This window comes from Nipponia nippon, unplaced genomic scaffold (assembly GCF_047370975.1).
Source record: "Nipponia nippon isolate SJK-2023a ecotype South Korea unplaced genomic scaffold, ASM4737097v1 scaffold_12, whole genome shotgun sequence".
NCBI lineage: Eukaryota > Metazoa > Chordata > Aves > Pelecaniformes > Threskiornithidae > Nipponia > Nipponia nippon.
Window position 1 is genome coordinate 24,231,611 of NW_028262313.1, and position 25,380 is coordinate 24,256,990.

Consider the following 25,380-nt stretch of genomic DNA (forward strand, 5'->3'; position numbering starts at 1 on the left):
GAGAAAAGGATTAATCGGAAAGTCATAACGGACCGTGCTTGCATAACCAAAGAGCTGACAGAGATCACAGACCAACTGCAGTGGCTGTATGGCTCAGGACACAGACATTTAATGATTACTGAATTATTGCTTGCAAGACTGATTGAATACAGGCAAAATCTGAGAAGGTGTTTGGTTTGATCAGGTTTTATTCGGGCAAAAATGGAGTGAGAAGAATTTTAAGTCTTGGTTCCATTTCACCTGACTATTCAAAATCCACCAAATTATGATACGGGTTTCGTATCAGCAACGCGGCTGTTCCCCTGGGTAAGAATGAAATTGCTGTCTGTAACACAGCATGAAATGCCAACATCGCCTATTTCTATTTAAATTCTTAGAAAATAAAGAAGGTAGCAGCAATTTATTCCTGAAGCCTTGTGTAAGCTCTCAAGATGCCAGCTGCTTCCTTATAGTCCCTTAGGTTATAGCATGCAGGCATTAACCATTATTTTAACTTAAACCGGTGCCCTGGGCATTTCCACCCGTTGCGTTACCATGGCTGAGCTGAATCACTCGGGACTCCTTTCCCCACAACCCCTCCACTTCTGCTGTGAGCCTTGCAACCAGCCTTCAGGCTTTTAACACCATTGAACGCGATGACTTACCTTGGCAGTGATTTATCTGGGTTTCTCAAAGAGGTAAAAGATGTGGCCTCGTCTCACACCCCGAATCATTGCTGACAGTGATTGGATGCTATGACGGATGATCAGCCTTTCGGGAATTTGCTGGCTAATGAAACACCGCAATCAGTTTTATCAGATCTTTGTACAGCTTCACCCAAGGGAAATCACATAACTCAGCCATGACACCAGCAGCAGATTTCCCAGAAGGTTTCCTATAGAGCAACAGTAAAACCTGGTATTTATTACATCTACAATTTGCAATTTCACAGTGAACCCTCCAGCCTGTGGGTCCCATTCATTCTAGGAAGGGAACAGCACCCCTAAGGGAGCCATTTCTAAGCTACCCCTCTGGAACATTAACAAAGGCACACGAGTCCTGACTACAATACCCAGGGGCGGTTCATCGCGCGCTGGGCTTCTCAGGCTGGCAATTAGCAACGCCAAGGGATCCTGGCTGGTTCTTCCAGCCTAATTCATGGAACGCCCCCAAGCTGAGGATCTCTAAAGGTTGCAGAGAGAAAACCAAGAGCCACAAGACTCGCAGCCAAATCTCTAGACAGAGCCTGGATGGCGAGGGAGGCGACGGGGGGAGCGCGGGCTGCCAGGGAAGGGGCAGCCGTCGCGCCCCGGTGACAGCTTTGCTTCGGGACGTTCCTGGGCGCCTCCCAGAAGGCCGCCTTGGGTTTGCGCAATGGCTGCGGAAAGGGACCAACTCAAAACCAAGTCGCTGTAGGCTCCAGTCCTAGCCTAACCAGTGTACTACCTCTTTGACCTTGAGAAAGTCAGGCATTCGTTCCTTAAGGAATTTTCAGGTATGAAAACAGACAACTGTATTTCTCCTGCCTTACGGTTTATTTAGATGGCTAGCGTTTTTAATAATAGATATGCTTACTCGCTAAGTTTCAGATGACAGGAGGGATTGGGTAAATCTCCGGAAACGCAAAAAGGTAAGAAACCGTGGGAAGAACTTGTGTCAAGACTTTACTGATACCTATTTTTTTGAATAGTTCTGGTTTCAGTCATACCTTGTAAAAATCAAATTAAGCATTCCAGTAGCATCAAAACATCTTTATAAACTGAAGGGATAATTTCCATTTTCCATTGTGAACACCTTTTGAAAGAGAGTTCGTAGATTTGACACAAGGTTTTTAGAAATCAGAGCTGGAACGCCTGTTTCAGTTTTATTGAAACAAAACCTTTCAGTCAGGAAATGTGTGTTGGCTTTTTTTGTGAAACAAAAAGAGATTACAGCTTAAAAGCATGACATGCCTTCGGAAGTGGAAAACAGTCCCGCCTGCTCAGCTTTCCACAGAGCTGCCTGTATAAGAGCGTGGCAAGACCTTCGTGCAGGACCGGAGATTCCCCACCGGCCACGGGGCTGGCAGAGGACGGCGAGGACCCTCCTGTGTGGCTATACAACCGTTTTAGTAAGATGTTGTGCATCGGGCCAGGGCAAAAATGTGCGCGTGTCCATAAGCACCTGTACACAGATTCATAGACGTGACGTTGAACATCTAGGCCAAAGCACAGATTAAATGAATCAGCAGGTCTCTCCCCAGGAAGAATGATTTCTTTCGCACTGAAAAAAGGAAGCAGAAAGGAAGACTTCTGGGGCGACATGCCAGTTGTAACCTACTGAATTGTATTGTCGCAAAGGATGGATGAAAGAAGGTTGAAGAATTTCAGCTCAATGCAGCACTAACGAGTTCCTCTAGAGGAGCTGGAGCACTGCAGGGCTTTCAGTTAAGCGTAATCCAGCTAAGAAGCCACCCGTTTTAAAACCCACGTTGCTGTTACACCTTGCGTTTTTCGATGTTTAACAAATTGAGAGTCTGTAAATTGGCCTAGCCGCAATCCTTATGCTCAGCCTTGTTCAACAGGTTGGGTTTGAACCCACCCAAATCTAACTGTGAATCACTCGGCCCACGATCTCCCAACCGCGGCGCCAGAAGAGATCTGTGAAACGACTGATGGGTAAACACCAAACCCGGAGCGACTGGAGCTAGAAGGGGGGGCCCACACCAGTGGCCTCTCCCACGTTATGTTTGGCTTTGGACCCTTCCGTGCTTTGCACTGGCGAGTGGGGAAGGAACCTCCTCGCTGGCGGCCTGAGCCCCCGTCCTGCAACGGGAACGGCCGCTTCGGAGACGGCTGCCAGCAAAAGGAGCCCGGGGCAGGCAGGGACTCACCGTGCTCTCCCGGCGTCCTGAGCTTTGTTTTCTGCTTGTGTGTTTCTCACAAAGCAAGTCAGCCTGACTGAAAGCAGATGGCTGTTCTTTGCTTACCTCTAAAGTGAAAGCTTTTGAAGAAAATAACCCCTAAAATATGAAAAATAAGGATCGGATAGGAGGGTCCTACAGGCAGAGTTTTCTATAAGCTCCTTACAGTGACAGATTCCAAAACTTCCCACTACATCAACATCCTTCTGTACACAAAGATAAGACATAATTTCTTTGTTATTCTTGACGACAGCGAATAACAGAGAGAACTTTTCCCTCCTGCGCCCGTCAGACACGCTGCCAGCAGCAGCAGCGTCGCACCTATTTGACTGTCCCTTACGCAGCGGGAGTTTTGCCCATCCTTCTCCCAACAGACTGAGTTACTCTCTTACTCTTCCTCTAGGGCCCATCGGGGATAGGTGACTGTTTTGTCTCTCCCGTCCGTCCTGCGCTTTAAGAATGCAGAATGCAACCTGTCTCTCAAGAGCACCAAAGGATATGAGGTCTACAAAGAACACCTGCTGAGTAGCAGATTTGCTTTCCCCAAAATAGGAGCAAATTAGCAAACAATTGATTTCCAAGACAGGCTGTCTTTGAATTTTAACACCATAAATGCTAATTTCCAGTAATAGCTGTTTCATCAATCGCATGCCCAGACCTGCTGTTCTCACATCACCAGAACAGTCTGTGACTCAATTCATCAGTTGTTTCCGAGACTAACGCTTTGGCGAGCTTGGTACCTTGTGTATGCATATTGCCTTATTCCTGTATTCCATATAGGAATAAGCTGGAAGCCAGCTTTTACTTCTACTCAGATCCATCCTCTAATCGTGATCTTGCAGATCCCTTTGTTTTGGCAGCTACTGTGCTTGAATTCCTTTCCCCAGGCAGTATACACGCACACAGCTCTGGACTTACAGTCACTCCTATAATTTTGCTGTGCCAACAAAATTATAACCATTGTAAACAGTCCACGCGGCGATTATGCATTACAAAGCAAGCTGCACGTTAAGCCACACGTTTAATTCAGAACCAAAGATTGCATTACACCTGAAAGGTATTCAAATCCTTTCGCTGACAATTCCGAGTGGTAGTCTTTCCCATGGTGTGCCTCAGGTTCATAGGACATTAACTTTTGTGTTTTGAGAAAAAAATCAAGACAGCGTTTTATGCTCCCACGCGCACATCCAAAAGGCACCTTGCCTTTTGACTCACATCTCTCGCATCCATAGCACGCGTGGAAGTACAAAGGAACGTCAGCTGAACGCCGGCCCGGCACTGGCACGGAGCAAGGGCTCGACCGCCTGCCTGCTAAATGTAGTGGTGACTGTGCCCACCACTGAGCAAGACAACAGCACCGATAACAGGATTTTCCTCCCAGCCCTGCTGCAAACATCCAGCTGCTGCCACGTGAACGAGTAGCTCAGCTTTGCAGTCACCCAAGACAGCCTGGAAGAGCGCGGGTAACTTTAAATAGGTGAGCGATCATCTGGGTAAACTTCTGGACAGTTTATCGCAACTAACTGGGGCCTAGGGAGGGCCATATTAGAACTGCAGACAAAAAGCACTACCTAAAGCGAACACAGTACGAAACATCAGCTGCTTCTTATGTTTATCACATACAAAACCCGAGAGACCAGTTCTTCCATGAAGACAAACTTGTTCAGGACTCATTCTGGCAACGTGTATTAAAGTGGGGTGGGTTTTTTTGTTGAGTTTTTTTTAAGTTTCCTATAGCAATCTATCTAAAAGCATGTATACACGTATTTCTATCCTTCTGTCCCTACGAGCTGAGCCATGCTAACAGATTACCTGAGCACTTCTAATCCCTTTCAGTGTGGATTATTGTGAGCCATTTCTCTAGAACCACTACAGAACAGAGTTTTACCTTAGCTGGTTTGTGTTGCACGGGCAAAGGAAGCGGGAGCACTGGCACGATCCACGGCCTCAGCTCCGCGTGGGAGCTGTTGCCATCCCAGCGTCTCCCTGCGGAGCAGCAGCGCCGAGACCCTGCCCCTGCCCACCCCGCTGCCTTCTTGAGAAGGCGACTCCTCAGTAGCCGTAGGTGCGCCAAGGACCCGCACAAACGCCCCGCCGTAGGATGCTCAGACAGAAGGCTTGCTGCCAGAGCAAACACACATTTGTTCGCAGGCTCCAGCTCAGAGCCAGCAGAGCTGTGAGACATCGCTGCTCCTCACGCGCCCACTGGCTGGCAGAGCCAGCTTCTGAGCAGAGGCAGTTGTGAAGCTGCTGACAAACTGTTCTTCGTCACAGTGTGTTGCAACAGAAAGTTTTAGCAACATGACCTGTTTTGTCCAAAGCTTTCCCCTGAGTTTTCTCAGTCTGGGGTGGAATTGCTTATCGGAGGACACAGCCCTCTCCAAAACCGCCGCTCAGCTGAGGCCTCCGCCAGGGCACGGGCTCAAGAGCCTCCTGTCTACCAGCGCTTGAGAAGAGACCGCTGCCAAAGGGCGACTTCCCTCTTTCTGCTTTCTTGAAGAAAGTAAATACATTTACAATAACTCCTTTGTCTCAGTGTGAGCTGAGAACATATTTTTGATCTATTTCACAAGCCAAGGGGGGAAAAAAAACACAACAAAAAAACCAAAAACCCCAAAACAACCAACAAAGGTTTCCTGCTTGGTTCTTACTTCTGATGGTATTGCTTCTAAAATTCACCCTGGACTGGTGGCCTTGTAAGCCTCTGGTTTGCAACGGCAGCTGAACCAGGGCTGACAACGAGCAAAGAGTACCCATGTTCAGAGCATTCCACAGTCCTCCAGCTCCTCACCAGGCTTAATGAAGTGTAATGAAAGGAAATTAATGAGCTTTGTCCCCATTGCCAAAGGAAAGGGCAGCTGGAAATATGCAGGGACCCAATACGAATTGAGCATGATTAAGTATGTTATAACTATTGTTCTGAATAAAATGGTGCTGTTATACCTAAATAGCCTACAGCAGTCCCTTGTCATTACAGCCATTTTAGCTGGCTCTGCTTTAATTGCCTCTGAAAGCCAACCAGAAAGGATTTCTTTTACGCCCTTTCCACTTTAAAACCAGGGACAGAAATATGGAAGCACTAACCTGCATCCATTTAGATAATAGGGATTCAGTGGGTGAGCCAGGAAGATAGATATTTTACAGGGAACTGCTTGGTACTTGACATGCAGGGCGATGCAGCCGTGATGTGCGTGGGCACGGCTACGCTGGAGGATGGCTGCCGCAGCCTCCGGGGTGGGCTACAGCGCTCGGGTTAGTCAGGGGCTGCACCACCCACCCCCCAGTTTGGCTCCTGGCAGGCAGCTGTAGCGGAGAGAACAGGCACCAGGAGGGTGACCCCAACCCAGAGGCACCCCTGGGGCCAGCGGGGAGGCACTGTGTCCCCATCCCCTCCTGGCTCCAAGCAGACTCCCCCCAGCACCCAGCTCCTCTCCCCATGGGGACTGTCATTAGCCACGGAGGGTTCAGTAGACAGCAGTGCTCCACAGGCACTTATTTATCAGGACAGGCCTCTCCCTCTCTAACACCTGTGATTCTGTGTTTTCTAAAAGGCAAGGGTCCCCTTAGTGCAACCCCTCGTTATGGCAAGCACCCCCTTATCTCAGGCCGCACTACCTCATGCTCCACGGACTGCACCTGGTTTGCTCCACGCTGCTAAATTCCACCGGTGCTTTAGCTTTCTCCTCCCTCGCTGTTGCCACGTTTGCCTGGACAAAACTGCCATTGCACCACGATGGGGGAAGCACTCCCTGACTTTTTCTGTCCCAAGCATAAACTCCAGCTCACACAGGACTGAGCCTTTGGCTTGGCTCACAGCAGTAACACAGCAACAGCTCAACTCTGGAGATAACTTTAATAAAATGTATTTGAAAGAAAGAGCAAACCACATCACAGAACATCACAGCATCCTTGGCCCTGTTGCACAAGGAGCTGCACAGGTGCTGAGGTACAGCCCTTCACACGCACAGACCGACAGAACGGCGATGCAGGGAAGTCACCGGGATGCTCTGCAGCACGTGGAAAAGCTGCTTCTCCCAGCACAAGACACAGGATGCCCGGTATCAAAGCGCATGGCCTGGGGTGCCGAGAGCAGAAGGATATGCCATAGCAAGGCCAGTGGTGAGGCACAGGTGTTGTCATGGTCCTTGATGGAGCCCTCTCACACCGGGAGAAGTACTGCCCTGAATGCGCATTTGTCCAATTACTCATCAAAAAACAGCAATCCAAATCTAAATTAACATTTTCTCTTCTCTATTCTTAATTGATTCACAAAAATGAAAATACCATCTTCCCCCTTCAGATCAATTACTTTAAGGGCTCACAGTTTCTTGGGAGACAATCCCAACTCAGCTCTGGCAATGGAGCAAGACTGGAATCTGGCCTAAGCTAGTCTGCTTGAGAAAGACCAAGTGGAGTTGTTCTGGAGGGAAGAAAATACAGGAAATGTCTCCCCTTTCCCAGGGAAGGGAGTATGTTAGAAGGACCTTTTTACTCCTGTTACTTGTCTCCAGTCAGTTCAAAGGGTCCTTGGATCTCTTTTGGACAGACTTTTTCTTTACAGAGCGCTGAGGAGGATATATGAAGAGGTCAGGGATCCGGCTTTCCCTCCTTAGCTTCTAGAAGTACAGTGCACAATTAAAATGATGCCCCAAAAATCTTTGCTGGGGACAACGATCCAGCCTCTGCTCCAAGCACACAGCCCGAAGTTTGTACATGGCTTTTATAGCCCCGAATTCTTTTTAGACATGAGTTTGAATCCATCATCCAGGATGGACCTCCGATTGCGTCTTAACCTCTTTTGTCTCTCGAGATAGATGACTACTCCCAGGAGGAAGCAGGTGACCAGGAAGAGCACAATTCCTGCAACGGCTAGAAAGATGACTGTGGCCTCTACCTGCCCTTGAACCAACTTAGTTCCAAAAAGCGTGATCTTCTGGGACTCATCCTTATCCTCAGGTGGCAACTCTGAGAGACAAACAAAAAGATAGTTCCAATGAGAGCCAGAAACACCACAGCTGAAAGGTTCCAAGAAATATTAAAAAGGAGCAAAAGAAAGACCCAACCCAATCAAAGCAAGTCAAAGGAGACCCTGTCACCATCCATCGAACAGACCCTCATCCCTGAGGTCACACAGAAATTTGAGAATGAATGGTTCTTTCCCTAATCCACTCCATCCCTGGACCTCACCGTGTCTGACAGCTATTCAGCCCAATCGGCTAACCATTGCTGTCCCACTCACAAGGGAGGTGCTCTGAGGTTGTGTGGGGAGTCAGCGGCTGGACTAGGAACAGAAAAATGGAGATGAGAACGTGCGTCCCCATCGGGGCTGCTGGGAGTTCCCCACCCTGCTCCAAGCTCCCCATGCACACGGCTGTTGTCCTAACCACCACTTTTCAGAGTGCACGTGCTCAGTCACCTGAGATCCTGAGCTCTCTCACGCTTCCACGCAGAGGCAGCGGCAACCTTTTGAGAAAAGCGGCTATTTGCGCAGGTAACAACTGTTGACCAAGGTTTCTGCCTGGTGGGCATACACAGGCTGATGCCCAAGCATGGTATAAAACTGAATTATTTAATATTGTCACTACTGCTCTGACACATTTCCTACTCCTTTACACCCATTTTGAGTGAGGAAAACATCGTTGGGAAGGAAATGACTGAAACATCAGTAGAGAAAGACTGAAGAGTTGTAGGTAGATGGCTGTATTTTCAGCTGGTCTGAGCTGGCTCTGAAGTCAGCGCAGCTCGATTTATTCACAGCAGCTGAAAAAAGGAGTTGTGGAGAAAGATGAAAAATCAGGGAAGTAAATCACCACCATAAACTATTCAGACTTTTACGCCAGAAAATTTTCAAGGGATCTTCTCTACTACTCCCCTTCTCCCTGGTGCTGCTCAACCAAATATCTTCTCTCATCTGTTCTTTAAAATACCTGACAGATCCAGACCCAGGGCACGTGCTTAGGCTCTTTTCTTGGGGGAAAAACAGACCAGAAGGCAGATGTGCCTGCCTGCATGCTGACTCAGTCCCTTCAGCTAGCGGTGATGAACGTGAAAACTCCCTAAACCACATAGTCATCGACAGTCCAAGGGAGGACAACTAATCTAAGGCGCCCCTTGATTCTTCTTATCCCTTTCAATCAAAGCCCATCTCCTTTGCAACACCCTCCTTTAAAACCCTTTGGAACTCTGCCGGTTTAAGCTTGCACTCTCCTCTGAAGATAAATCCATACATAGCAAGTACAACAGGATGCAAGGCCACTAAACTTTTTCACCTAACATGGTCCAACAAGCCTAACAAGCCCAACCCCCTTTATTTTTATCATCAGAGCACAGATGTTTGGAGCAGAGATAAGCAAACTAGGCTGGAACCCGCCCTGTTATCCGTCGGCAGCCAGGCCTCAGAGTAAGACGCTGGCCAGCCTGCCAGAGGAGAGGCTGCGCCGGTGTTCCTGCTCCTCCCTTCTCCTCCTGCAGATGTAAACCTCCGTACTGACCGGGGATCTCCCTTCCTCCTCCGCCTCACACACCCAGACCGTACTCAGCCGTGCAACATACACCATACCTGCACTGAAGTTTACGACTGCAAGCTCTGGCTCTGAAAGGAAACAAAAAGAGGGTGAGAAACTGTTGGGCTGCACAGGCAGAGAGTCCAGGACACAGCCGTTCGACAAGGACCAGAGCCAGAGGCAGCATGGCTTTCCAGGTTCTCTGTTCTCCTGTCAATGTTTTCCCTCTCCACATCACACCAAGAGTGGTTCTGTATCCCCTGCTTCAAGAGCAGGCTCGCTCCCGCCGCACAACCCTTCACGGCCTTTGGCAGAAAAGCACAAAGTCCCTGAGCGCGGTGGGCTGCCCCCGGCTGGCAGGGGCGCTCGCTCGCCCCGCAGCGCGACAGGGGCAGGAATCGGAAGGGCAAAAGCAAGGGGGGGGAACCACAACAAAACCACCACCACAAACTTGTGGGTTGAGATAAAGGCAGTTTAATAAGCGAAGAGGAAAAAAAAAGCAAAAACAAAACCGAAAAAACCCAAATGATGCAAAAGCAATCACTCGCCACCGGCAGACCAGTGCCCAGCCAGTCTCTGAATAATGGCTACTTTGGAAAAAACCCTCCCATTTTTATTGCCGAGCATGATGTTGTATGGCGTGGAATATCCCTCGGCCAATTCAGCTGTCCCGGCTGTGTCCCTTCCCTGCCTCTGGTCCACCCCAGGCTACTGAGTGAGAAAGAGAAGACCTTGACGCTGTGCAAGCACCCTTCAGCAACAGCTAAAACGGTGGCGTGTTGGCGACTCTGTTTTGGTAACAGATCTAAAACACAGCACTGTACGGGCTGCTATGAAGAAAATTAACTCCACGGCAGCCAAACTCAGTATAGTATCACCCACCTTTGAGCACCTCGCAGTGTTCCCGGGTGAAATGAAAAGCCTTAGGATGTGCATTTAGATTACAGGTAATATTCTTAGTAAGAACAATTACTAGCTGATGGCTGAACATTGCTTCTCAGACACGAGTTTTATTTTAGCTTAATAATAACATAGGCAATGTAAACCCCAGAAACCAATTTGTTATTCATTCCAGCTGCAGGTATTACCATATTCAAAGGGAACATCTTAAATTAATAGTACTTAGGTAATTACCTGCTCAGTTAACTGGCTGTTTATGGTATGTAAAAGAGTTGTACGTGTGATGCAAACACTCAGAATTTAGCAGCAGCAGTAGAAGTGCTGTTAGACGTTTCACAGTAACAGTCAGCGACAGCTGCCTACCTGGTCTGGGCAAGACTGTGAAGAGTATCTCCATACCAGCATGGATATGATCAGACACATGACAGTGAAGCAGCCACGTCCCAGGGTTCCCAACCACCATCTCCACCATTTCAAAGGTCCCAGGGAACAGATCCACGACATCGGCTCTGTAGCTTTTGCCATTCTGTCAAAGGGAAGGGAGACTGTGAGCATGCAGCGCACTCTGCGTCCTTCAGAAAGAAAATTCTGTCGGTGCCACTGGAGACCACTTCAGTGCTACTACAGTTTTTAAAAGCTCAAAAAAAGATTTCAAAGAGCAGGTCCAGGGCTGTGGCCGAGAAAGCAAGCATGATCTGGTAACGCCTGATCCTAAGAAGGGTTAAGCTAGACATCTCAGCACAATACAGAGGCTCAGGGAGTCGGATTTGGATGTGTAAAGTCACATCCCTTTCCTAGCTGGGTGAAGCTGCTGTGAAGTCAATTCAAGAAGTTCAAGTCCATCAGAGTCAATCAATTCAAGAAGTTCAAGTCCATCAGAGTCAAGCAAAAGTGATGATGTCGGTGGTCAGTCTCTGCTTTGTCATCAGCAGGATATTCTTACCTTGTATATGAAGGTCTCAGCATGAAAATGGACTGTGTGGACATCAACCTCCTGACCCATTCCCAGCAGGTACCAGTTCACCCACTCTCCCTGGACCATGGTCAGCCCAGGCAAGGTCGCATAGAGCCTCCCATTGATTGCTGTGCAGTAAACAACACACAGAGTAGAAAAGGCTGTTATTGAAATGCTAAAGATGCTGAACCACCTCAGAGGAAGCACATGCAGGGCAAGTTAGATGCTACAAAGCTCAGAGAGCAACCAGTGCATCAGCAGTTAGCGTCTTCCGTATCACTGTCCCCCAAAAGTCTGGCAGTCTCTCTCCAGCTCTACCCACTCTGTTAACAGATAGGAGAAGCAAAGTGACTTGCATCCAAGGCCATGCTGTAGCTCAGCTCAAATAAATCTCAAAAACTACCTCTTGCTGAAAACCTGCAGTCAGCCAGCAGAGATGGTTGTTTCTAGAAGTCAAGATGCATAAAAATGGCCTTCTTAGCCCAATGGTAGGGAAATACGTATATATCGATATACACATAAATCTCTGAACAATTTACTAACCGAACAATGAAAACGGGTAAATCCCACCAACAGGCAACCCTGTCATTCTAAGAGTCATGCTGGCTGTACACATTACATGCTGATCACTTGAAAAATCGCTACATGGCGGGACTTCATTTCATAATTAGCATGACAAGAAGGAATACTGCTTTGACTGCAAATGCAGGCAAGGGACCGAAACAGTGAGTGAGCTGAATGCAATGGCACCCATGTGGAAACTTCCATGCTCAGATGACATGGAGGGAATAAGACGAAAAGAGACATGATCCGAGGGCAGGAGCAGCCGTGTTTTACTCCCAGATCTGCCACAGGCACTTTCTGTAGCCCAGAACAAGCATCCAACTTCAGCGTGTTGGTTTCGCTAGCTATAATATTGGGTTAACAATTATAACGATGGACATGTATATTTGGAGATTCTTTGTATCACCTGTACAAAACCAGCAGTAATGATAGTACACATAACACAGCTCCTCACTATTCTTATCTCCACAGCTGCTAAGGGACTTGTTTTGCTGAGAATACTTTAGATACTTTTTTCCATATTATAGCTGGATCTATCACAAATAAAATGTTAATTTAGAAAAACGCGTTCACCCTACTATGGTAGGAATAGCTTTTTGGTAATCAGCTGAAATAACTGAGCCATGTAGTACAGCCACATAGCCCGGTCAATTAATTTGAAATCTAACATATTCTAGTGGTCCAGAGATGAACAGAATGAAATTAGTCTGACATGTTCATTCCACATTTGATTTTATTTCCTGTCCCGAGTCACTCAGACACACCAGAGATTAACCTCTCTGGCCCATATCTTTCTATTCCTCCTGACAGGGACAGCCGTAACAATTAACCTTCATTGTAGATCAGAGATTTGTGTCGTGTGTGCGCTGCAATATTGAGAACAAGAAACAGTGTAATTCTGTTCGTGCCACTGACAACTGAAAAGGATGAGGGCATTCACTAGGAGTCAGGCGCTTGGGTTTTGCCTGGCTATGTACAGAGGTTGCAGAATCAACATCAACTTTGTGTAGATAGTAAAGGGTGCTCGGGTGCCTAACAGGCATTACCATGCATTTTGTTGCTTTCCACAAATTTGTCATCCAGCAGGTTGATCTCCTTGTGATTTCCCTTACTGTAACGTTCCACATTCTCCTCCAAGTACCAGGACTGATTTTCATCGAAAACCAGGAAGAGCAGAGCAAACTCCTTCTGTACATCCTTCCTGACCCCATCAGAGCCCAGTGCCCCTCTCCGGCAGATCTTCAGGGGTCCAATCAGACCGCTGTACATATCCTAATGGGAATGAAGGAGAAAAACCTCTGAGGCAAGGATCTTCTCACCCTCTCTTTTGTACGCAGTTCTTTGCTTTTCAGCAACCATATTTTCTGTTCCCTGCAACACCTCACTTAAAATAAGCGATGCTACTGTGCAAGTACTCTCATCGGTGAAAATCAGCTACCAAAGCACAAAAACAGAGACTATACATGCTCTTATGAATGCAAATCCAAAAGCCATAAATATGAATGGTATCAAAATATTCTCCACTCTGTGGCTGCAAAAACATCTGCAACTTGAGATAAAAAGGCAATGATCCCTGGGTTGAATGTGATGGTTTACTGCAGGATCATCCAGGTTATTTCCCTGTGAAATCAGTGCTATGACAATTGATCCTAGCAGTGCTCAAATCTTCCTGCTTTATCCACGGGGCCTAATTTTGAACAACTTCTGTCTTTCTTGATTAGCCCTATGGCTTTCACTAATAGAAACCATGACTTACTGGGAGATGTTCTCACACCCTGCAAATAACTGAAGGAAGGTTGGGGTCAAGGAGACAGCGTAATTGTTTTATGAAGGTTTGTCTTAGGAAAAAATAAGGACAAACATCAGGACAGATTTGGAGGATTTCCTCTCCCAGGAGAACGCTGGACATGTCACCAGGCGGTTTGTCTACCTCTTGGCTGGGCCAATCTCTAAATTGTATCCAGCTCACATTGTTTTCTAGAGGGGGTGAAAAAATTGGTCTAACTGGGCTTTTCTGGTTCTAACTTCTATTTTACCTTTACTGGGTCCACCATGGAGTAGTAGATCCAAGGAACACAGGCCGAATCATTTGGCCCTGGACCAGATCTCTCAGGAACTTCCCACCGGTAGGTCACAATGTTGCCTGAGTGATAGAGAAGCACCATTAACACCAGTGCAATACACTCGCTCGCCAGTTTGCTGAGCGGCATGCAAAGCAAAACAAAAAAGAAGATCCTGTCTCCAAAGCGCAAATTCAGTTCTGGTTTTGTTGGACATTGCACCTTCCTTCCCCAAACGCTGAAGAGCGGGACGGAAGCTCCCCTCCACGCGCAAAGCCGCGGGGCCGCAGGATGCACGCGCTATCAGCACAACCCTCGTTTATCTGCCGCCTCTGAGGCTGGCCCTGACCAGGGAAATTCCACCTCTCCAGTACAGATGGAGCCTGAGATGATCTTTCATCTCTTTGAAGTATATTTATGACACTCATTCAAATTCGTTTTTATAATGACCATCTTGTGTATGAGCAATAGATTCCAGAAAGACAGGGCCTGACTGAAAACCTGTTTGCTGCTTAGACAGCCTGCGCAAGTTGAAGGGGACCAGAAATTACACAGATTGGCATCCGGACTGTGAAACAAAGTGGTGATTTCAGTCAGCGTCCTGGCAAGCAGTTGTGCATTTCTCCTGCTTCATTCTATTTTCATACTATTGTGCACATGACAAAAGAAGTATAGGTCCCAAAGAAGAGGGGCAAGCTTCCCCCATCAGGGGCCGCTAGCCCAGGGCTACCAAGGACTGACTGAGCTGTGAACTGCCATCATCTCTCTCCTTCCTACAGACAGACCACACTCAGTGGGGGATAAGGCTACACACAGAAGAGTTTGTGCTATGCTTAACCCAGAAGTCAGAGCAGAACATGAACTCCCAGGGCTGCCGTTCCCACACAAGCGATATCACTAAAACTGCGGTGAACCTGAAAGACCAGTTACTGTTCAGTTCCAGTCCTCTTTCTCCGTAAGGAAACAAGCACACCTAAGCCTCCTTAAGGAAAGCAGTCTAGCAATCAGCTGAAGTTAGCTTTGTAAGCCCAGACACGAATAGGGCTGGAGACCACAGTGACTTACCGGGGTTTGCTACTTGCGGCTGTCCCGTCTCCCTTTCCAGCACCCCGTGTGCATGAATGGAGTAGGGTCGTGTGGCGTTGTTCTTAAAGACGATGTTGAGAATATCTCCCACTTCCGCCCACAGAAAAGGGCCTTGAGATAGGAAGAATGTACTCTGAGACTAGCAAAACTATCCATGTATCTCCTGAGGATATTCCCACCTTTCTCTCATCATCTTCTCCCCAGACATATTCCCTTATAGTACTTATGATGTTCCCCTCCCTCTTCTCTACCTTACCTCTGCCTCCCAAAAAGAGAGCTGGAGGTCAGTCCCAATTCAAGTAAGTCTTAGAAAACCAGACTGAGTTTCACAATGAGGGAAATGAAGGTGGTTGTGCATTTTAACTGTGCCCGGTACAGCTAAGGCTTGATTTCCGAATACTGCTATGCTAAATTTCACAGCATCTTAATCACACCTTGCTGCTGGTTTCAAAAACAGTGACAATATTCAATTTGGCCTGACAGTGTCGCAAATCAGAGCTGCAGCCTATTCTGAATGGCATATACTGCCTCAGCCTTGCTGCTCTGGCACCACTTACAGTCCTGGGTTCATAACAGAGCTGTGTTTGCACCGGCTTCCATCGGACACGGAAATGTGCTCCTCCACTTCCCAAGGCCTGCCTGCTTTTGCCCAAAAAGCATTTCTCTCACAGCTACAGATTTCCACCTCCATCTCTCAGGCTGCCCTCTAGAAGTCAGCAGTTATTTCTGTTCTACAGTCAGAGAGATGCAGGTGTGAAAAATACTTTGCCCGAGACATGAAAGAAAGCTGGCGCAAAGGCAGGCACAAGAACCCAGTCTTCTCTACTACAAGCTGTGTTCAGGACCCGCTTTCTCTAAAGCGGGCAGACCTGGATAGGAGACAGTCCAAATTTCTCCTCAGTTGCATACACAGCAAATGCCTATATATCTAGGAGGCCTTCAGGTTACAGCCCTTAGCCGCTGAAGCCCTAGAATCCAAGTCCCATCGCTGTGTGAGTGGAAGATGTACCCTCTGCGCATATCCTTACCTAGTATCCCTAGGTGCTCGTCACCATTTATCCTGGCCTTGGGGGTCTGGAAAGTCCCATCGGTGTACTCCCTGTAAACTGCTTTCTTGTACTTGGAGCCGAGCAGTCCATTCTCATTGCTCAAAAATACATCGGCGTAGCTGAGAAATGCAGAATGAATGCTGAGATACCCAAAGGCTCACAGGGAATAAACAGCTAACTTGTGGCAGGGGGTTCACTAGGTGAATGGGTTTCCCAGAGACCTGCTTCGGCTGCAAAGGAGGGTGCAGTGCCGTGGGGGGCTGCAGCTCCCATCAGCAGCACCACCAGCAGCGGCGGCATATGCACCACATCGCAAGATGGCCAAGATACCTAACAGGCTTCACCAAGGTCTACTGAGAAACTTTGGCAAAGGCTCCCCCAGAAGAAGGGCCCTACCTCTCTGCAGAATGGTTGTGCCGTTCCCGCTCCCAGCGTCGGTCAGGTGCGTAGTCCCACACCACCTCCTCCGCCATGATGTAATATGTCCGCACCCCCTTGTACTGAAGGGCAGGAGCATGACCCCTTTTTCCACACGTCGAAACAGAGTAGTGTTCCCTCATCCCAGCCTGGTAGTGATTGCTCGTCTGGCAGTAGATCTCAAAAGTCCCTGAGGGAGGCAGCACGAACAAGGAAATCAGCTGCTTTTAGAGATCCCAGGAAACAGCCGCTTCCCTGCAGAGCTTGTGTCCTGGCTGACATGGGTATGGGTGTCGTATGTATCTGGGTGTTTGCTTAGGGAGCTTGGTTGCCACAGGCTGAGATTAAAAGGGGTTGTTAGAAAAACCAAGCAGGAATAGCATAACAAAGTCCTACATAAAAATCATCTCAGGAGATGCACAATAGCCAGCTTATTAGATGCGGAGAAACCAATAAAGTGACATAACTGTGCTACCACTGCTGAGACGCTGGTTAAGTAAAAGATCCAGCCTGCGAACGCCAACGGGGAGGAGACAACGGGCAGCTGAGGCCATCGCATTGTGTGAATGAGACACGGCATCGCATGCCCATCCCGCAAACTGGGAAGACTGGAGTCTGCCATAAACATGAATCTCCACAAGCCATGGACAGGGGAGTTAAGCTCTGGCAACTGTCCGCTATGTTATTCTGAAAGACGTTTGCATGTTTCTGTGGGTCACAGGCAGCAACGTCCATCGCGGCTGTTACTACAAATACTGAGTAGGAAGCGGCAGCCTAGAGAATCAGTCTGGGACAACATGGGACAAGATCCTGTGTCTGCTGTTCTCCTCCAGAACCAGATGCAAAGCTGTGGCCTTGTAAATGGGACCAAACAGGATCTAAAGCACAGCTCACCCTGTAAGAGTTTACACTGTGCTTAAGAATCAGCCACAGGAGCAAATACTACAACATGAGACTTTTCCTGCTGCTAAGTTCGATGTGCAGGCACTTACCCTTGTTATCAGGTTGCATGAAGGCAGTCGCAAATGTGTGGGGGAACAGATTGGTTGAATCTCTCCGCATCCCGTTCACCTGCACGGTGTTTCCCTGAAACACAGCTCCATGTACGTCTGCTTCACTGCCCAAGCCCAGGAGGTGCCAGGACACGTTGTCTCCTTCACACACATTCAGCCCAGGCAAGTTACCAAACATAAGTCCATTGATGGCTACAAAGGAGAAAACAATTAACTTTCTGCATGTAGATATCAGCCAAGAGATTCATTTTGTGCATACGCTTTGACAGGGCGGGCCTGCCAGTGGAAACGTAGCTGGCTTGTAATTCACCCCTGAACAGGCTCAGGACAGGCTTCCTGAGGCAGCTGTGCTTCTTGTCCCCTGTCCCACCCGCGGCCTCTAGCCTCGCCTGACTGGAGGCCAACACAACCCAGCCACCCCAGCTTCCCCGCTCAGTCTCTAGGTGACCACCGCCCCGCGTTTTGCGGGTTCGTTCCCGCTGCCTGCGGAACAGCACCAGGCCGTACCATGCATCCTGTTTGATTCCTCGAACCCATCATCCTTTTTCACAGAAGTCTCTTCCATCCTCAAATAGTACTTTATGTTTGCATTTAAATACCAGCTGAGGTTCTCGTCAAACACGCTGAAGAGAAGGTAAAATTCTTTGTCGATCCCTTTCTAAGATATAATCATAACGATGGCTGTTAATTTTTAAAATGCACCAATTAACTACCCTTACAGTTCAAGCTGTTTTGCCTGGCTCTCGTGTTCCCCTTTATCTTAAAACTTGGCTCGTTGAGGGCCAGGGCTCTGTCCCCCCTTGTTCCACGAGAGGCACCACTTGTGGATTTCCCATGATATTTCACATGAGTAAAAGGGATCAAAATTCAGCCAAGGATACGAAGACATTGCCGCCTCCTCCCCCCACCGTCCCTAGGTTTAGGTGCAGGTTTCACCGCCTGTCCAAATCAGACCTGAGATCAGAGCCCAGCCCGCAAGGCAGGCTGATGGCTGTGTTCCACTCCTCCGCCTACCGCAGGCCTGGACTGGGGATTTTTTTATTACCCTAAATCCTTGAAAATGTTAATTCTCCAAGAAAGGCACTCCAAAGCATGGTGTGTTTCCTCACCAGAAGAGCATCCCCATTGCTGTCCAGATTCCCGTTCCAATACAGCTTCCCCAGCTGTACGCAGCAGGACACCCTGCAGAGAGGGCTGAGCGATTCCCAGTCTGCGGCACACACGTGCATGAGGAGTGGCTGTGCACCTTTCCCAATTAAGCATTCATTAAAGGGTTGCCTAAGATTGTGGAGCCAGAATTGCTGCCCCAGATGATTTTTCCCTGTCCTACCTCTCCAAACAAGCCTGTCTGTTTTGTTTACACCCTTTCAATACCTGCAAAGGTTTCATCATTATCACAGCTCCTTCCCATGGTGGGCTGTAGTCACGATCCTCTCTGCTCAGAAGATTCACATTTCCACCCTGTGTAACATGCTGATCTCTTCTGCGCTCCTAACATAGCCACATCGTGCCCCCGCTGAAAGCAGAGGGGAGGCAGACTGCCCGAGGGAGGCTCTCCCGGCAGCTCTGCTCGGCCCCCCCGCCGCTCCCTGGTCTACGCCGCGAGGCAGGCAGGAGGGCACGAGGTTGTTTTTCTGACACCTACTCTTTTTCATAAGGCTCTGCTAATCTCTCTTGCGCTTCCCCAGTACATTAATTTACTGCCTTCCTTGGACTTACTGCCATGAGTAGACTGCCCCTGAGTGAAATACCAAGAGTAAGTTCTGTTCGCCCTTCAGATTTCACCTCTCTTTCACCAAAAGCATAAAGACTGACATGGATTGTCACATGCTTTTTTGTAGTCAGCTCTGCTTGCAAATGAGCTGATCTTGCAGAAGAAATGCAGTTCATCCAAACCTCAAAGCATTATATCATTCAAGCAAACCACCTGTAACTAAGTCAGAAATGTTGAAGACGTTTTCAGACTGCAACAAATACTCCACATGCCTCTGAAAGCAGCTTGCTACACACGTCTCCGGACAAAAGTCACCTATAAAGTCCCATCCAAGGTACACTTGTTCAGCCAAGTTTGTCTATGAGTTTTAAAGCAGAGCTCACAAACCATTTCAAGGGCAGCCCTTGGGAGCCCAGAACACTAGCCATTCCCACCCAAGACCTGGGCACCAGCTGCCCCAATGTTAACCTGCCTCACGGCTTTGACTCAACTCTCCTGGACTTACACTATCGTACATTTGTTTTTATGATTTCCCTAGCGTTTTGCTGATGTCTCTTTCTCTACAAGAAAACAAAGAACCTGGTAAGAGCATGCAAGGAAATCCCCTTTTACCTGTTTGTTGTTGTCGTCCAAAGTGCCCGGCTTGCAGATGACCAGAGGCCCCACTAAACCTGAACTGGGGTCTTTGATGGGATTGGCAGCAGAGCTGTACATCCAGGTCAGGCAGGGAGGGTCGCTGGGCGTGGGCCCAACGTGCTTCGGCACAGTCCAGCGGTACGTAAAGTTCTGCAGCGGCGCAACAGAAACCCCATTCTGGGACAGACCTTCAAAACAGAGATCGGCACGGTTATTCCCAAGGTCCCAGTACAAACTTGATGACACATGCTCAGTGGCTACATTCATACTGGGCTTCACTTCATCCGTGTCACTAAAATACCCGGCATCTCTGAGGTGTGATCCGAGCGTGTCTAAGGCACGCAGGGAGCTGCTCTCAGTACCATGTAAATGCCCACTGGTGCCGTGGCAGAGACAGGCATGCCGACGGGAAATAACGAAGCAGATCCCACTGCATCTGGGGAGACGAATGTTGGAAGCACACTGTTATCTAAGCTGGAGTGCACTGCGCACGTTCCTCTGCTCATGTGTTTCAAACAGCTAGAAATGGTCTGAGCTTTGGTTTACAGTTTTCATCTGAAAAATAGCACCTCTGGAACCATACTCCCTCTGGCACCCTTCCTGGGCACCAGTTCCGTGGAAAGTCTCCTTCGGCGAGGCCTCAGGCAGGCTCAGAGGACCAGGCTGGCTTCCACCCAGGTCCTGAGCACATCCAGTCCTTCCCAGCTGCAGAAACTCCCCAGCACAGAGGAGAAAGGGGCTGGGGAGCTCCACCACCAGCATTAGCATTGAATTATTCAAGAAAAGGGAGCTACAAACCATCATGGTACCACATCCCTTCCCACGCCTTCCCATAGGACACTCCGTGAGGCTGGATGCTGAAAGGCCAGGAGGCTTTGTTAACGAATGTCACCAGGATGGTGTCTCCAACTTCAGCTTTGATCACTGGGCCTACACAAGTAGCAGAGAGAGCACGTCAGCAACGGAGCAACCTCCTGGGTGCCAGGCAAACCAAAGAAGCCAGGGCCACCTTTCACCCAGGCTGCAGGGTGCAGGAGACACAGAAAGGTGGACATCCCCGCACGCCAGCACCGCCTAAGGCCCTTCAGCCCTGACAGCAGAAGCAGGGGGCTGACACAGCCGGTGCACCTAACACAGCCGGTGCACCTAACACAGCCCCGTGAAGAAAAACGACAGCGCTACAAGCCAACCACCCAGCCTCCCCCACAGCACTGCTTCATGTACTTTAGGGCAAGAACAGGCAGCCTAAGCCACTGGCGCCTGCCCGTGCAGCGTGGGTTGTCCATGCTGCACCACATCACATTCGGCAGCTCCCTGCTCCGCAGCTCAGTCCCTCACGGCCCCGTATCTCTTCTAGGCATCCCAGCCACTTTATCGAGCCAGCTTTAATGAGCCAGTTCAAACGAGTTCATGTCACTCCCTTGTTTATCTGACTGGGGATTTTCATCAATTAATCCTTCAGTGCTGTTAGTTTACCAGTAGAAAATACCTGTAATTTCTTTCTACGAAGTCATAGCCGAGTTTTCCCTCAGTCACCTGTCTTTCTATAGGAACATGGCTGTTGCTGGTAATGCTAACCCCTTTTTCTTCCCTCGTTCCCAAAGTCCAGCAAGACGCTGTCAGCTCCTGACAGTTACACTGCATCTCTCCTATGCATAACTCCACTATTTAACTTCTATTCAGCTGCTTATACTTCTTTTTTGCCTTTCTCCACTATTCTCCTCCCCTCTCCCCCAATCTGTATTTTATTCCATATGCTCCTTCCTTCCGTGGCCTCTGCTGGGATTGCTGTTGCTAATTTCTGGTGTCATTAGGTTATCAGTCACTGCTGACGTGGGAAATTGGACCACACCTATACGTTTTACCACGTACATCACAGCCTTCACCCGCTATTCATTCACCTCTGCAGACTGCCTATTTTATTCGTCACCCTTACCTGGCTATAACAGAGGGTCCGCTCGGAAGAGGAAGCTTTCTCATAGAAAGTGGGGTTTGTAGCACACCTTGAAGAGGCTCAGTCAAAAACACATAACGAGGGGCTCTTACAGTGACCTGTTTAGCTCTAGCTACAAATACCATACCGTGTCCCTCAGCCCTTACTACTAACCTCTGAAGACTGCCCCAGCAGAAGAGCGATTCTGTCTGTTCTACCACATCCTAGGCCTGCCCCCCTCACTCAGATGTAACTGCTGTGAAACACCTGCTCTGCGGCACTCCCTGCACCACCGAACGAGAGGACAGTTACAGCCAATGAGTACTCCCCACATCAGCATCGTTCTCACTGGCACTGGAAGAGGATTTGTGTGGCTGGATGATTCCTACCGAGTATCCCCAGGTGCTTCTCTTCCTCCGATTGCTGCTTCTCCTCACGGAAGCTCTCATCAGTGTATTCCACGTACTTCGCCTTCCAATAGACTCCCCCAATCCGGTGGAGGCTACGCTTGAAGAACTCCTCAGCAGGGCTACGTGCCAAAAGCAAATGTCAGGTCATTTCTACAAAAATCAGTCCTGTTCTTCTCCTGCTCCCCCCCACGCCCCCCTGGCAATACCAGCAGCATCTCCAAATCAAGCAGCTCTTCAGACAAGGGCAGCATCTCTGGTTCGGAGCAAGCACAGCTTGTCTCTGTGAAACTCGTTCGTCCCACAGACTCACCCGCCCGCTGTGCTCAGGGAGCGCCTCTGGCACGCAGCCCTCTCCCAGCTGAAAGGGCCGGGTTTGATGGCACAGGTCTGAACAGCGTCTCTATACAAGGTGTGCAAGAGAGGGCAGCGAGCAAGACTGCAGCGCAGTAAATGGAAAGGCAGTGCTAAAACACCGAGTTCTTCAGAGGCCGGGGACAGCCCAGGGACAACTGCAATCATAACTGAAAAAACTCTCGCATAACAGCTGTAAAGAGAGATTTGTTTCCTCCACCACCACCCTCTCCGAACACACAGACAGACATAACACGCCTTGCAGGAGAGGAAGCTTAGTTACAAGGCCAGCTCACAGGTCTAAGGAACTTTCAGTTCTAAGGTCTGTGAAAGAGTTGCTGCGTGGCTTCAGGTAAATCATTAACCGCTCCACATTCCTACTTCTCCATCTGAAAGAGGTATAGCCTCTCCAACAGCTTCCCAGGGAAGGGAATGGGGGGGGAGGAATGCCTTTGTTTCAGTTAGCCAAAGTCTGAATGGGAAACCACTCACCAACTGCTATCACAGCCATCCGACGTGCGGGAAGGAAGGCTGTCATCGAGGCCACTGCATTTGATTTCCTAGAAATTGCTTGCTGCAGCAAGGCTACACTGAAGCGTATCTGCAGGCTAGCTCTGCCACCCTGTGTCTGCTGCAAGATGTGCTTTCTTAATAGTTCGTCAAATATACAGATCTCTTCCTAGGTCAGGCACAGCAAGCAGAAATGAAGCCCAGAGACAAATGTGGCAGCTCACGTTCTACATGAGCTGGGACTCCTGGAGTCTGTGGGTAAGGCTACGAACCTAGCGCTGCTCTCGGTACAGTCTAGCTACAGCAGCCTACATTTCCAGGTGGGGTGATCTGCCTTCCCAGGAAACATACTCCACGTGAATTGCAGGCACGTATTTTGATAAGAAAGAAATTCCACATTTTCCTCAGCAGCCTCCCCGACACAGACCAGAGCCTCCCAAACACCGCCCTAGCCCATCAGCCTCTTGCTTACCTGCCTGCCTCGCTCAGCCGTTTCCCACTGCTCTGGTCGAGCCCTGAAGGTCCGTAGTCCCACTGCACCTCCTTTGCAGCTATGTAGTATTTCCGAACTCTCCCTTCCAGGGTGGATGCCGGAGCTTGCCGAGAACAGGGCCGGACTTCATAGAGTGCCCCCATCCCAGCTGTCCAAGACATGGCAGAAGACACAGATTTTTTAACCCCTCTCGGCCAGTTTGACCAGGCAATGAGCACAGTCCCACGTTCCTACCACGAACTGGCCCTTCCTCCTCTGTTGTCCCAAAAGGCACATGGCTGGGAGAAGGCGATTAGGTGGTTCCCACAGCAAGGAGTTTTTTGTGCTAGTGAGCAGAGCTTCTTACCTTAGATATTGGATGCTATGGAAGTATGGACAGAGAGTGAATAGAGCCTTTGCTACCCTCAGATGTACCATGCAAGTGCTTCTTATAGGGTCTAGAGCTCTTAAAGCACTGCCTTATCTTAGCTTTCAGCTGTACCAAACTTATTGTCTTCACAACTGATCAATGTGGAACATCATACAGTGGTACAAGCCATCCCCAGTAAGTCTGGCCTGCACATTAATAATCAATCCGCCCGGATTTATACAAGACAAGGAATCACCCCATTCATCTAGGGACATTCTTAGTGGGAATGCTGCCCCAGGCACTGTCCCCTACCACACTGTACGTCATGGACCACAGTGGGAGAAAAAAGGGGAGTGCGGGAACATCCCAACCTCTGCCTTACCTTGTATGTGATCATTGAGCTGACAGCTCAGTAGCCATTTGCCAGGGTTACTGGGGATCATATCTGCCGTAACAAAAGTGGCTGGGAAGAGGCTGGCCACATCTGTCCTATGGCCTCGAATATTGAGCATTTCTCCATGAAAGTAGGCTGTATGAACATCAATTTCATTGCCCATCCCGAAGAGGTGCCATGAAACGTAATCCCCAGCACACATCGTCAGCTCAGGGAGGTTCCCAAACACATAACCATTAATAGCTGCAAAATGAAGCAAGCCAAAATCAGAGATTAGAAAAGGGGCCTTCAGAGCTTCTGCCAGCAGATCGCAGTATAGCCACGTGCGGAGGATGGACCTAACCGGAACTCATCCTCCTCCTCTTGTTCTGAAGAGCCCAGCTCCACAGCTCATTCCTAAGATGAAGTGTATTCAAAATCTCCAAACAACTAACAAAGGCTCACTCAAGCCAAAGATGAAATCAAAACAACACTTTTTTTTTTCCTGGAGTTGTGATACTGTCCCTGTGACATTGCTTACCTAGCACATGCTCTCAGAGCTTGCTGCCCCCCTTCTCCCCTCCAACCCAGCACAGAACAGCAGAAAGTGCATTTCAAGATACCAGCGCACTGACACCCCTGGGGCGTCCGGGCAGAGTCAGCGGCTTCACCAAGGTGACACTGACCGTGCATCTTGTTGCTTTCTTGGAATTCCTCCTCCTCTTTGTCTACGGAGCCTGGCTCTGTGCAGAACGACGCTATGTTCTCATCCAGGTGCCAGCTTAGGTTCTCATCCACCACACTGAACATCAGAAAGAAATCAACGTCCACATCCTGGCGTCTTTGAGAACTGCCAGTCAGTGTTCCTAGGGCGAAAGAAAAGATGAATGAATACTCACCCATGCAGAAAAGCAGACATCAGTTGAGGGATTAAAACACCAATAGAAGAGTAACTCTTATCACACAAATTAGAGACAGATGCTTTCCCCACCACCCTAGCAGAGCTCATTGCAGAGTTCTAGCAAGCTCACTCCTTTCTAACATATTCCTGCTAATACATTTCTCACTTCCAAGCAGCTCTGCCACTGCGTGGGTGAACTGCAACACCTTCAGTATTCTCACTCCTGCTGAAAGCAAACAGTCCCCATTTTTTAAATACACCAAGTAGGTCCTGGACAAGGTT

The 25,380-nt window shown here is 48.9% G+C and overlaps 1 protein-coding gene across 15 annotated transcripts in view; it reads right to left on the bottom strand.

Annotated features, from left to right (window-relative positions):
• The window catches only part of HEPH (hephaestin), a 46,934-nt gene that overhangs the window by 14,140 nt on the left and 7,414 nt on the right, over window positions 1–25,380 (bottom strand). For 5 of the 15 annotated variants that reach the window (XM_087749251.1, XM_087749250.1, XM_087749249.1 and 2 more), the window contains 15 exons: window positions 24,884–25,063; window positions 24,207–24,461; window positions 23,455–23,623; window positions 22,101–22,240; window positions 20,577–20,708; window positions 19,755–19,966; window positions 17,936–18,086; window positions 17,408–17,620; window positions 16,395–16,605; window positions 15,978–16,117; window positions 14,929–15,060; window positions 13,840–13,946; window positions 12,850–13,075; window positions 11,228–11,367; window positions 10,648–10,810 (listed from right to left, as the gene is read on the bottom strand). In XM_087749251.1, the coding sequence (XP_087605377.1) occupies window positions 10,648–10,810; window positions 11,228–11,367; window positions 12,850–13,075; window positions 13,840–13,946; window positions 14,929–15,060; window positions 15,978–16,117; window positions 16,395–16,605; window positions 17,408–17,620; window positions 17,936–18,086; window positions 19,755–19,966; window positions 20,577–20,708; window positions 22,101–22,240; window positions 23,455–23,623; window positions 24,207–24,461; window positions 24,884–25,063 (2,571 nt within the window). Of the gene's footprint in view, window positions 1–64; window positions 875–6,715; window positions 7,847–8,068; window positions 8,163–9,440; window positions 9,690–10,647; window positions 10,811–11,227; window positions 11,368–12,849; window positions 13,076–13,839; window positions 13,947–14,928; window positions 15,061–15,977; window positions 16,118–16,394; window positions 16,606–17,407; window positions 17,621–17,935; window positions 18,087–19,754; window positions 19,967–20,576; window positions 20,709–22,100; window positions 22,241–23,454; window positions 23,624–24,206; window positions 24,462–24,883; window positions 25,064–25,380 lie in introns of those variants that run through there. The other 10 variants (XR_015702796.1, XM_087749255.1, XR_015702795.1 and 7 more) reach the window with 10 other exon arrangements.